Here is a 14,355-nt window from a genome sequence, read left to right on the forward strand (position 1 = left end):
GCACTATCTCTCTTGGATATTATGGGGTTTTTTTTGGGTCAATTTAATACTTTAATCTGTTTTTATCTATTTCAATATAACCCCAAGAGACCTAGACTCTCAACTGCCTTATTCACATACCTAGAATAGTGCCTGAAAATTGGAATTGCTTAATAAATTCAGTATTTCCTAAAATGACTGACTCACATAGTACACTAATAAATAAATGATTTAATTAATTCCAACTGAACTTTCTCCTTTGTTGCATGTCTCACTCTTCTATTCCATTCAGCAAACCATGTGACGACTCAGTAACCTCCTCATGGAAGCTTTTACTTCCTGATTGCGAAGGGTATAAATCACAGGGTTCATCAAAGGAAAGATCACTGTGTGAAAGAGGGAAACCACTTTGTCGGCTGGGAAAGCTCTGAAGGGACGAGTGTAGATGAAGATGGCAGGTCCAAACATGAGAAACACAATGATAATGTGTGTGGTACATGTGGAAAGAGCCTTGTGTTTGCCTTCAGAGGTATGTCCCTTCACACGATAGAGGATGACAGCATAAGAGGCCAGAAGCCCCAGGAAGCACAGCAGGGTAAGCAGGCCACTGTTGGAGACCATCAGGAGCTCCACCACAAAGGTGTCTGTGCAGGCCAGCTTGATGACCTGTGGCACATCACAGAAGAAGTTATCCAGCTGGTTTGGGCCACAGAAGGGCAAGTGGAGAATAAGGGCTACTTGCACAATGGAATGAGTAAAGCCCCCAAGCCACAGAGCCAACAGCAAGGCATAGCAGATTCTAGGGTTCATAACAGTGGTATAGTGCAAAGGATGACAAATGGCCAGGTAGCGGTCAAAGGCCATCACAACAAGAAGGAACATCTCCCCTGCCCCAAGAAAGTGCAAGAAAAAAAGCTGAGTGATGCAGCCCCTGTAGGAGATTATTTTCTTCTCAGAGAGGAAGTCCACCAGCATCCTAGGGGCCACAATGAAGGAGTAGGATGCATCCAGGAAAGCCAAGTTGCCCAGAAAGAAGTAGAGGGGGGCTGTGAGGCCAGGGTCTGATCTGATGGTGAGGATGATGAGTAAATTTCCAGGGAGGATGATGAGGTAGAAAACTAAGACTAGCACAAAGACCAGGAGTTGAGCCTGTTGAGACTGGGTGAGACCAAGGAGGATAAATTCTGTCACCACTGTGCTGTTCTCCCTCTCCATCTCTTCTCTGTCTGCAACATAACAACAAAATATTATCTGTTATAACCACCTTTTCATCTACTCCATAGCTCTTTTCAGATAAAAGCATTTACCACTTCCAACACTTGCCTAGCAGAAAAACACACATGCCCGTAATTGTCTTATGTCTTGAGTTGACCTTTCTACCCTTCATTTCTTGATTCCCCCCTAAGCCATTGTTCTTATAACCACTCTCATTCCAATTTAACCATGAGCTTCTATGTAATGTTCTCCTCTAGGACTCTGGGCTAGTTTGCTTGAGGTATAGTTGAAATTTCCTCATTAAAAAACTTTAATCATTATGAAATTTGTCAGGCTTGTTGTTCTTTTGGTTAGTGGTGGTGCACTGTCTATAATGTTATAATAGTTGCTGGCTTTTGGTCACTTCTCATTCCCACAGACCAAAGTACTTTGGCAAATTCTTCTTACCTTTCTTTCCTGTAGACTCCCTAGTTCTATGCCTTCTTTTCTTTTTTTTTTTTTTTTTTTTTTTTAAGTTTATTAAGGTTTTTTTTTTTTTTCTGAAATTTATTGACAAATTGGTTTCCATACAACACCCAGTGCTCATCCCAAAAGGTGCCCTCTTTTCTAAATGTGTTTTTACTTGTTCTGCTTTGGTGTCCTTGTGCACCTTTATTCCAAAATGGTTTAGGGTCTCAAACAAGAATCCTACATTCTCCTAACTTAGAGGTTTTCCCCTAGTTACCCTCTTGGTTGGTCCCCATCCTGAATCTACTACATACCCTGTTCTTAAATCCTAATTAATACTAACCCAGTTTTATTTGCTCACCATGTATCCATAACCTCCTTTCCCCTCAGATTTCAGAATGGTAGGCAAATGACATCCTTCCCACAAATATTTTCATGTAAAACTTATCATAACGTATAAAATATTTTCAATATCTCAACTAATAAATCAAAGCATGATAGAGTTGGAATTGTCCATATAGAACATAAAGTATGATGTACTCATCAGACATATGAGAAAAATAAAGGAATTGTAGTTAAGATTTTAATTTTGCAGCAACTTCTTCATTCTCATTTACAAGTAGAGTAGAAAAAAATAAGAGGTATGTATTTCTTAGTTTAAACGGATTAGTACATTATTAATCAGAGTCTGTAAATTGCTATTACTTAATTGTAATATTGGTTGCATAAATATTTACCCTTTCAGGCTGTAATCTGTTCTAAATAAGAACTCTGCTTAGAATTATATTTGTGGTTGTCTTCTAATTTGTATGTTAGTATAATAGTAGAAACATACTTTATAAATAAATACTCATATATTTTGATATCTGTAGATGTTTGTTGGCACGAATGACTTAAAAACGAAAGATTGCTAATTGTAAGAAAATATTATAATGTGACATATAACAATATTTCCCTTGATTTTTAAATTTTTTTAATGTTTATTTATTTTTGAGACAGAGACAGAGCACGAGTGGTGGAGGGGCAGAGAGAGAGGGAGACACAGAATCTGAAACAGGCGCCAGGCTCTGAGCTGTCAGCACAGAGCCTGATGCAGGGCTCGAACACACGAACCGTGAGATCATGACCTGAGCTCAAGTCGGATGCTTAACTGACTGAGCCACCCAGGTGCCCCTCCCTTGTTTTTTAATTACATGCAATAGTTGTTTTTAAAAAATACTACGGATACAATGGAATATAGTTTGGCAATAAGAAGGAATGATGTATTGCGACGTGCAGAAACATGAATGAACTCAAAAACATTATGCTATGTGAAAGGAACCAGTCACAAAGGAGAGCATATGTACAACTCAATTTATGAAAATCTCCAGACAAGGCAAATCGATAGAGACAGGAAGTAGAAGAGTGGTTGCCTAGGACTACGATGCAATGGGGAGTAACTGCTAATATGAGTTTTCTTTTGGGGTGGGGAAAATGCGCTAAAATTTATCATGATGATGATGATACTTTCATAACTCTGTAAATACATTTAAAACCATTGAATTATGCTCTTTAAATTTTATGGTATGTTGATCATATTTCAATGAATCATTTTTTAAGTGCCATTAGATGTGGTGGGAAAAACTGGAGAGAGAAAAATTCCCAATTGAAATTTGTCACGAATTTTTGATAGCATCCCCAAAAGAGAAGGTAGGAAGAGAGGGGAGAAAAAGGAGAAAGACTAAAGAAAAATAAACCTTAAGAAGTCCATAAAGAAACTCATGGGACACTTAGGCAATATACTGGTATTTTAGGGCACAATTATTAGGAAACCTCAGAACCTGTGATGTTCTATGTGATCAGTAACATTTGTAACTAGCCGCCAAATATTATAGAAAAGGAATTTATAACATGTGTACACATATTTGTACATACAGATACATGTTCACATAGGTATCAACACACACATAGTGAATTTGAGAAAGCAAACAAATGAACAAAGGGGAAAAAAGAGGGAGAGAATGAGAGGCAGTCTGAGAAACAGACCCTTAACTATAGAGAAGAAACTGATGGCTACCAGAAGGGGATGGGGGTGGGTGGGTTAAGTAGGTGATGGGGATTAAGGAGTCCACTTAGTGTGATGAGCAGCTGGTAGTGTGTGTCAGTGTTGAATCACTATATTGTACACCTGAAACTAATATTACAGTGTATGTTAATTAACTGGTATTTAAATAAAAACTTTAAAAAAAAGAGGAAAAAAATATCTTTGGTGCCCTTGAAATTAACTTAGAAGTTTCCTTCTGTCTTTTACCCATGTGGACGCCTATTGGTCTCCACCTTTATTTATTACTCTGCCTATACAAACCTGCTCTTAGGAAAGTAAGTCCATAGCACCCTCTGTCTATTTAGATTTTGGGCATTCCAGGTAATCACTTACAGTAATTTCATGCTTTTGGGGAGTTGACATTTCAAGATACAGGGAACACTCTGAGAGTTACAGTCTCCCACTCTTTTTCTGCTTTTATTTTTCCAGTATCCATCTCTATTCCTGTTACTAATAGATGGACTTGCATATCACTTCATGTCTTTAATTCACTTTCTTCTCCCATTCCCATTTATATACCTTCTATTCCCGTGATTCTCAAATTGTGCTCATCATAGACACTGAGGACAGACATGCATCCAACGGACATTACTCTGCATAAAATGGATTCCTGAAAGAAAAAAAAAAGCCGCAGACAATGATTCTCACAGGTGCAAGCTTTTGTTGTAGTCAGATAAGGCAAAGACGTATTGTCAGTGTAGGCTAAGACACAGACCTGAATGTTTTCATCACCCCTATCCTTCCTTAATAAAAAAAAACACATCTGGCATTTTAGTGCATCTTTAGATGCACAGATAGAGAGGGTGCTGATACCTGGCCCTCTTCCTCAGAGTGCAGACACACTGCCTCCACAGGTCACACTGAGCATGCCTGGACTCCTTCTGGAGTCAGGTGTTTGGGGACCGGTCACCTTCCTAGCATCTCCTTCATCTCTCCCCATGCATTTTCTCTTGCTCCTTTCTAAACGTTTCATATTTATCCATTCTCTTCCTACTAATTCTCTTTTATAGACCCACTTTCTCGAATATTCTTTTTACATTTGCCTTATTTTATTTTTCCTGTGGTTTCTCTCCACAGAGCCCTTGCTTTTCCTTCTTCATTACTTTCTTGTCCTTCCCTTTCTCTCATTTACCCACATTCTTTTAGTCTTAATGTATTTTCACTTTGTTTCGTGCACACATTCTACATCATTACTTTCAATACCTGTCTTTCCATTAATTCTGAGACAGTAGATTGCTCCAAGGTAGAGGGAGTATGGTAAATGCTTCCTAAGTGTTCCATTCCAGTGAATTTTTCAACAGATTGAAAATACTTAACTTGCTCTTCACTGCTAAGACTTTCTTCCTGAACATTAAACTTGCTGAAATTTACTTCATCTCAAACATTCATTAGTTACTTCATGTTGTCTCAAATATTTTGTCTAACTCATTATGATAAAAATAAAGTGATTATCTTTGTGCTTTGAAGTAAATCCCCTTAAAACCACCCCTGCCAATATGAATCCATTTAATGAAAGTTTGAAAATGACATTGTGTTTTCTGATACTATATTCGTAACATTTTCAAATTATTAAAATACACTCTTATCCATTTCTATGAGTTTTAAAAACTGTGAATCGAACCGAAGAACATAAAATATATTTAATCAATACTAAAGTTGAGGATTATATAAAACTTTATTCAACTGTACAAGTCTTCACCCAGACAATTGCTTATCAAATCAATGAGATGGCTACATTGGATGATGGAAACCTCTATTGTCCTTCAATATTTTCATGTTTTAGATAGTGTCATGAATGTTACAGATAGAACCCTGCTTTGGGAATTATTCTATTTTATTTAAGTTACTATAACTACAATTTGGTAGCTGTAAACCTTATGCAAATCATTTAGTCTTTTAAAATCTGATTTTTTTTAATCTATAAAGGAGAAATAATATATCCACTCTTTCTACTGTGCAAGGTTGATATGAAGATCAAATGAGTTGATTAGTAGGCATATCACATCTACACAAACTGATCTGAGAAAGCACTCAGTGGGTAAACAAATTCTAGTAAAAAATGGTAAGTGGACCCTGTGTTAGTAGATTTTTGTGTCAGTGTGCTAGAGTTAATCCCAGAGAGGGTGACTCCTTAAATGAGTCATTTCAAGGTAAACACTTATGTTGTTTCAAGGAAGGGTGCAAAGTTTTCTTACCTAATTCAGCTAGGATTGTGAATCAAGTCTTTCTTGTTTTAAGATCCCTAACTCTGAGCCATATGTAGTGTATGCTGGGACCATATGCAGGGAAAGAAATGCATGCCAACTGAGTGTGGGAACCAAGAGGTTTGCAAACTTGTCAAGTCGTGATGTTTGTCTCTGGACTCAGCCTATACCTTCTGACTTTACAATTCCTGATTTTCATTCTCCCCGTATCTCTGATTTACCATGGGGAAAACATATTCATTTGTGTAATACTCAAATGGAAGCCCAGATGATTAATCTTCCTAAGATATTGGCATTTTCACTTCTTTATAATAATGTAATTAAAGATTTTAGCTCCCTTAATATAATACTATTCATGAGGAGGACAGACAGGAGGTATATTTGAGGGACAAGGTAGAAAATCCTGTATGTCTGAATTTAGATCTTACCCTTTTTCTGTTTCTGCAGGATTATTAAAGCTTTTCTTGTTCATTTTAAGGCAGGAGGTGATGACTTTCTTATTCTATTCTTCCTTTCTGTTTCCTTTAAATATGAAGAATGACCAAAAATTTCACCTCCCTAAGGCTCCAGTGCTACTCTTAGATAAGGGGCCATCCTCTTTCTTCTGATGAAAAGGAGATTACCTGATCACTTCTGAATTTTTCCTTTAATATATATGCTCACGGTGGGACATCATAAAGTCTGGAATCTGCTCTCTAATTTGTGATGCAATAGGGAATATGCTTTGGAGTTTTTCAGCTACCTTAAGCATGCAGAGTGATTGCAGTGGGAATTATTAGAATGTCAAGTAGAAATAGAGAACATTTTAAGGATTAAAAATATTCAACAAGTGTGGCAGCTAAGTAAGGCCCTACTGGATCATGTCATCATTTTAAATTGGATGTTTTAACAGTGACAGTGTTAATGGACTGCCACACATGTTTATTAAGCATAATGAAAGTAGTGAGCCTGGGAAGGTTATTCTAGATCCTTCTATTTATTTCAGTAAGTGATGAGAAGGCACTGGTGTTTAAAGAGGTTAGTAGTGAGACTAATGGTAAGTATGTTAGTATGTTCATATTTTGGGCACAAAACAGAGACAAAAGATTTTTCAGAAATAATTCTCCTTAAATAAGAGAACTCCCTGATGTCTTATACACTAGTTCTTTTGATCTTAATATTTATAGTTACTTTTTTGAATATGTAGTTCCTATGTTCTGCCACTGCAAAATGAAGGTCTTTCTGTTTTTCAATTAAAGAATATTACATGAAAGAAAAAGTATTTAATCATAAAAAATCCATTTAATATTGTTTCCTTGTTATACATTAAAAGGTAAGATAGGATAAATCTGAGTGATATTAATACTAAGGTAACAGGGGCACCTGGGTGTCTCAGTCAGTTGAGCATCTGCTTCAACTCAGGTCATGGTCTCACAGTTTGTGAGTTCAGGCCCTGCGTTGGGCTCTGTGCTGACAGCTCAGAGACTGGAGCCTGCTTCAGATTCTGTGTCTCCCTCTCTCTCTCTGCCCCCTTTTCTGCTTGCGCTCTGTCTCTCTCTGTCTCAAAAATAAATAAAAAAAATTAAAAATTAAATTAAGGTAACAAACTTAAGTTTTACAAAAGAAATAAAATATACAAATACACTTTCATTCAAATTTATGTCCGGTTCAGTCAGAGGTGGAGTGGGACATCATGAAAATGATGGGATGGAGATAATATTGTTGACCATTTTTTTTCTATTAAATTTGTGCTGCAAATAAATAACTTTGAATATATGTCATTTTGCTTCTTGAAAGGATAAATTTCCAGAAAGACAGATAGATAGAAATATAACATCAATGGAAGAGAGAGAACAGAAGGAAAAACATGACAGGACACAAATGGAAAAAATAGGAGAAAAGATAATGGGACAGAGAAACCATGATCACAGAGATAACTGTACCACAAAGCCACATGTACAAATACAGAAAAAGGTTGGGGGGAGAGGGAGGGAAGAAAGGGAGCAGAGGATCAGAGGAGAGAGGAGAGATCTTTGGAAATACAAAGTCTTTTTTGTTTGTTTTTTAATTACAAAACAGCAAGGATAATATAGAGAACTTAACTAGTCTACAGTGGGCCTCTCATCTCAGGTGAGAAAGTATTTTAATCTCAGACAATTTTATAATATTAAAAAGAAAGATGTAGGGGCGCCTGGGTGGCTCAGTCGGTTAGGCGTCCGACTTCAGCTCAGGTCATGATCTTGCGGTCCATGAGTTCGAGCCCCGCGTCGGGCACTGTGCTGACCGTTCAGATCCTGGAGCCTGTTTCGGATTCTGTGTCTCCCTCTCTCTCTGACCCTCCCCCATTCATGCTCTGTCTCAAAAATAAATAAACGTTAAAAAAAAAAAGAAAGGGGTGTGTGTGTGTGTGTGTGTGTGTGTGTGTTTGCCTGTGTCTGTGTGTGTTTTAAGAGGTGTATCTTAGGATGACCTGAACTAGTTTACTACACAAGGCATCCAGTAGTGATGAAAATATGAGACTGGAATTCAGAGGACAAGATTGTAGTCCTGGCTCCACCCACGATGGTTGTTTCTTTGGGAAACTGTTGCAGATTCCTCAGATATTTCCCAATCAGAAACCGTAGAAAGGAATTTCTTTCTTTTACGAAATGTTGTAAGTATCTATCATTTGGAAGGCTTAGTGTATGGATGGGTCAGCAATTCAGCACTAGTTATGGTACATGAAGTCCTTGATCTCAGGGAGTTTATATTCCAGTGGAGGGAGGCAGTCAAAGAGCAAAGAAGATAGGTTTAAAACTGTCAAAAATGAAGAATATAACAGAGTGATATGTTGGAAAACAAATGGGGACAAGTAGGGTGTTCTTTTAGGCTGGGTATTAGAAAAGCCCTTTTTGAGGGGGTGACATTTAAGCTGAATAACTAGGTAAATCTAGCTATGGGAGGTCTGAGAGAGGGCAGAACAGGCAATGGGAAGAGCAAGAACAAAGACCATGGAGGTGAAAGATTTGGTGCATGGAGCAACAGAAAAGAACCCACGTGGTGATTAAGTCATGGGCACATGGAGGAAAAGTATGAGGCCATGTCAGAGAGGTAGGCAGCAGTTGCACAGGATTCGGCATATAGTCATTCTTCTACCTGTGTACTCACAATTACAGTAGGGCTTTTGTAATCTGAAGGCCACTCTGGCCACTGTGGGGAGGAGGGATTTGAAGGAGGCAAGTGTAAAAGCAAGAACACTTTGAAGATTTTGCAATACTATGCACAGGAGAATTTGGGGACTTAGCCTGCTGGAGAATGGAGGAAGGAAGTGGGTAGCAGAAAGAATAAAGAGAACTCAACATGTATTTTTATGGTACAGTCATTTGGACTTGGTGATAGCCATGATGTCTGAAAAGAGGAATCAGGATAACTCAAGAATTTGGAGGGATTAACTATGAATAATGGCATTGCAATTTAAAAACTTGGAAATGATTCAGACAAGATGAGTTTGTAATAGGAAAAACAGGAAATATGTATGCATAGTTACACTTTCTAAGGTAAAAAAAGATAAGTTAAGTGAGAAATCTTCCCATTGCAGTCTGTCATCCATACTCATCCTACCAGAAAGGAAACAATTGATTTCTTGTGTAAATTTTCAAAATTGAGACTGTGTAAATAATATTTTATGTACATTTCCCCCTTTTTTAAACATATATTTGAAATATATCACACAATATCTTGTACTTTATTTTTCCCTTACAGGTTCTATTGGGAAAATTTTCATGTTAATGCTTAAAGTATTTCCTAACTCTTTATATGGCTGCTTATTATTCAGTTTGTTAATATAAAACTTTATCTTTTTTCTCCTAATGTGGAAAATATAAGCTATTTACAATTTTTTTTGGCTATCCCAATGTGTTCTGCAATAATTAAAGCTAAATGTGTCACTTTTTGAATGCATGAAAGACAAGTCCTCAGAAATATAAGTAGAGGGTCAATATTAGTGTGTGAATGCATGTACTTGGTATTGTTTTCTGAAGTTTACTGAGTAGTAGTTTATGTACAATAAAATGAGCAAATCTTCAGTATACAGCTAGGGGAATTTTTGAGCATGTATATACCTTCTGACCATGACAAAGAACAAAATATGGAGTATTTCCAACATATCAGAAAGTTCCCTTGAAATTCTTTCTGGCCAATTACATCCCTGGAAATAACCACTATTCTTAAATTTATCAACATGGGTTATTTTTGTATTTTTTTGAAAATAATGTAAATGGGACCACAGAATATGTATTGTTTTGTGTCTGGCATTTTAAATGTATATATTTTTTGAGATAGATCCATGTTTCTTACTGATAAATATTCCACTTTCTAAATATATAACAAGTGAAGAGGCTTTTTGCCTTGAATTTAGAGGGAAACATAAATAAAGGCAACCAGAGCATTCTTGTATTAAATCTTTCCATGGACATTTGCTTTCATTTCTCTTGTGCACACACTTACGAGTTGGGTTGCTGAAACATAGGGTCAGGATATTTTTCATGCTTGAGAAATGTCCCTGCTTTTCCATAGTGGCTATGACATTTTACATCCCTACTGTCAATATAGGAGAGAAACAATTGTTTTGTATCTTCACAACAATTTGTATTTTTAGTCTAAATTTAGCAGTTCATTCAAGTTAGTGTGTAGTGGCATCTCGTTGTAGTTTTGATTTACACATCCTGCTGAGGAATGGTAGTGAGCACCTTTTCAAATTTTTGCTATTTGGATATCATTTTCTGTGTAGTGTCCTTTCAAGCCTTTTGCCAACACTCTGTATTTTTCACTTTGTCCTTTTTAGTCCAATTTAGCTATTGTGTTGCCAGAATAATTCTCTAAAAATTTTGTACATATCTTAGGAAACTTTTTTTGTGTGTATACTTCATGCTTCAAAAGCCACATCCATAATTCTGTCTGAGACATATTTGTCTACTTTAAGTGTACTTGGCTAATGTGGACAAAACCTGTAGGATTCTTGATCTTATTTTCTAGCCATGATTCTACTAGGCACTGTGTCTAGTGTTTCTGAAGACTTAACAAAGGGGCTTGGAGCCTCATCATTGATTTATTCTTTATTCTGAAGCTTTTTCTTACATGAAGTTTTTATTTGTTTGTTTCTGCTATTTGGAGAGACTGTCATGGGTTGTCTACATTTCGTCTAAAATATTTTGAAAACTGATCCTAAGTATTTCTTCTTAGGGTCTCTCTGTATTCCTGTACTTTATCCCACACAGTTCAAAATAATCATCTGGTTCTGTTAATATTCTGCCTAGAATACTCTTGAGCTGTATCTTTAAAGAAATTTGTACATTTTCCATTTTTATTCTGAAGACAGTGCATCTTGATTTAGAAAAATAAACTTTCTATTTTTACAAGATATAATAGCAAACAGTCTATCTTTTATATTCAGGTTAGCAAAGAAGGAATGACTAGGTAACAATAAAATTTTTAATATTTTAGATAAATCATAGAGCTCTTTTGATTTCTTTTCCTCTTCTTTTTTTTTTCCATTGAGAGAGAGCATGAACAGTAAAGAGAGGCAGAGGGAGAAAGAGAGAATCTTAAGCTTGATCTTATGACCCTGGGATCATGATCTGAGCCAAAACTGAGTCAGACTCTGAACAGACTAAGCCACCCAAGCGCCCCATAGAGTTCTTGATAGTGTAACACAGTGTGGCTTAAACTTTTTAAAATTTAATTTTAAATTGCTGATATTGAAATGAGGAGACATCAGTATCTAGGAAAAAAAGAGAGATGGCTAGAGAAAGAGAGGAAATCAAAAAAGATTTAAAAAGGTGACAACAAAGGAGACAGGTGAGTTGGTTGGTAAGTTTGGTGTTTCACTGGCAGGTTTTGTGGCAGAGGTGGAGGCAACAGAGGAAATCCCAGGAATGGCTGTGAGGTTGTTCTCTGATACCTATTTCCCCTAGGCTACGCTGCCTTAACAGAGCTTCTACTAAACCCATGTCCTCCATGATTCAGGCTTGCTCACTGCTTTCTAGCATTCAAAAGTTTTCTTCTGTTTCATCTATTTTAGTTCCTGAATCCATATGTTATTTTGAATGTAGTGATACTTCATTATTCTACAGTTATGTTTGTTCTTGTTTAATCCAGTTGAAAAATTTTAAGAAAGTATCCCTCTGTAATAGCAGTGTACTGGTTTTGAAGATCATATCAGGCAGTCGTCTCTTTCTGGTAACTTTAACTCTCGTCATATGAAATATAGGGTGACAAAATAAGTTGAAGTTGAGCTTGCTTAGATCTGGAGATTTAATGTTAAGGTAACAGGACAAAAATAGACACCATCATTTTATTATTTATGTGTATATGTTTTTTTTCTTCTTTCTCTCTCTCTTTTCTTTTTCTTATTAGATGGATGCTTGATCTTATGAAGAAGTCAGTTGTTTTATCATTTCTAGGCAAAGAAGAGTCAATTTAAAATTCAGAAATTATAACTCAAAATCAGCCTTCCAAATTCTTAAAATAAAAACTGTATTACTATTGAGGAAAGAAATAGGTCATAATAGTAGATGATTCAGTATAAAGGAAAGAACCCTTTGCATTCCACATTGCACTTTGACGGGCTAAATTCTCAATTAAAAATTAGAATACTTTTAGATGAATAGAACCTCTAGAATTCTTCTTGTTAGTCACTCATTTTTATTTATAATGAAATGGTGACAGAAATTTATTTCCCTGAACGGCTTGACACATTACCTTATAAAATAAGAAGACTAAAGCTCGGTTGAGTTGTATGAAATGACCCATGACTTTGATGACTGTGTTCCTCTGTTTGAACTGAGAAGATGATGTGTATGCTTACAGAAACATGTAGACTAAATGTCAAATGTTCTAAACTATATTTTAATTTGTAAAACATGGTCATCCATTCAGGTGTTAGTGCCAGGGAAAAAGAGATTAGGTGTTAAATACTTCACTATAAATCAAATTATTTTGCTGAAAGGGACATATAAATTGGAAGACACTATTTATTATAGTGCACTGCTAGTTTACTTTTAACACATGAGGTAAAATTAGGAAAAAAGAAGTCCACAAAATTCAGAAGACAAACAAATTTAAAATTTAAAAACAATCAAATAGCAAGATATCTGTTAAGCCCAGCCAACCTAGAACTCCTTCCCCCAGGTGACCTTTTACCTTGGAGAATATAATTAGACATTGGTTGTAAGAACTTACAACTGGCTGCAGACTCCACAAGGGAGGAAAAAGAAAAGGTTTCTGGTAAGAAAAAAAGCAAGATACTGCTCTATGATAATTAATATTATTTCCACAATTTGCCAAAGCATTTTCTTTTATTACCAGTAATGGTGATAGTGATGAGGTTTTTTGGGGTTATGGTGGAGCTTACGGGGTCCAGAGCCAACGGCCAAGACAGAATTCTTGAAGACATTGTTGGTGCAAGAAGGTGATTTTATTAAAGCATGGGAACAGGACCCTTGGGCAGGAAGAGATGCCTTGGGGCCATGAGGAGAGACTGGTTATATACTATAGAGTTGGGGGAGGTAAAGTCCAGGGGAAGTTTCCAAAGGGATGTTCATATGCTAAAGAAGACTCACAGGATACTGGAGGCCTCGCTATTGTCACGTTAAAGTTGTTTTCCCTCTAGCAAAGCATTAGCATTGAGACTGGTGGAGCCTTGGGGCAGGTGCTCAGGTCATGATCTCCCGGTCTGTGAGTTCGGGCTCCACGTCCAGCTCTGTGCTGACAGCTCAGAACCTGGAGCCTGTTTCAGAATCTGTGTCTCCCTCCCTCTCTTTCTGACCCCCCACCCCTTCCCTGTTCATGCTCTGTCTTTCTCTGTCTCAAAAATAAATAAACGTTAAAAAAAAAAAGACTGGCTGGAGCCTCAAGTATTTGTCAATGGGCTGCAGGTTATAAGGAAATTTAGTTTTACCTGCCATTTCCTTCTGCCTTTGTTTCCCACATCAATAGGGCACCATCCGAAATCCTACTTTAAACCACTTTATTTGTTTTTGTTATTTATTTTTTTAGTAACCAGTTCCTGTTTTTAATTCCCTTTATGTATGAGAAATATCTTGCAGGTGTTAAGATGAAATGATCTTAAATTATAGATTGAATTTTTTTCTTGTGTGTGCATGTATGAAGCTATTTAACTTATCAAATTAGAAAACATTTATCACACAAAAATTTCCCTTGGGCCCCTTTGTAGTAAATATTCACTGTTAGAGCTAAGGACTTCTCATTTCAGACACTAAATATCATTTTTATCTATTTTTAAGTTTCACTTAAATAAAATCTTACAATATGTACTCTTTTGTTTTGAGTGTCTTCTGACTAACATAATGTTTTAGAGATGTATCTATGTTGTTGCATATAGTAGCTTAAAAAATGTTTTAAAATTTATTACTGAGTAGTATTCCACCATGAATGTACCTTAATCCCATC

General features: G+C 36.5%; 1 protein-coding gene across 1 annotated transcript; it reads right to left on the bottom strand.

The window, feature by feature from the left end:
* Positions 1-267: 267 nt before the first annotated feature.
* LOC122467880 (olfactory receptor 4N5) lies at positions 268-1,194 on the bottom strand. Its single transcript, XM_043554458.1, has one exon. The coding sequence runs from the start codon at positions 1,192-1,194 to the stop codon at positions 268-270; it is 927 nt and encodes a 308-aa protein (XP_043410393.1).
* Positions 1,195-14,355: the final 13,161 nt, after the last annotated feature.

The sequence above is a fragment of the Prionailurus bengalensis genome, chromosome B3, assembly GCF_016509475.1.
Source record: "Prionailurus bengalensis isolate Pbe53 chromosome B3, Fcat_Pben_1.1_paternal_pri, whole genome shotgun sequence".
Lineage (NCBI taxonomy): Eukaryota > Metazoa > Chordata > Mammalia > Carnivora > Felidae > Prionailurus > Prionailurus bengalensis.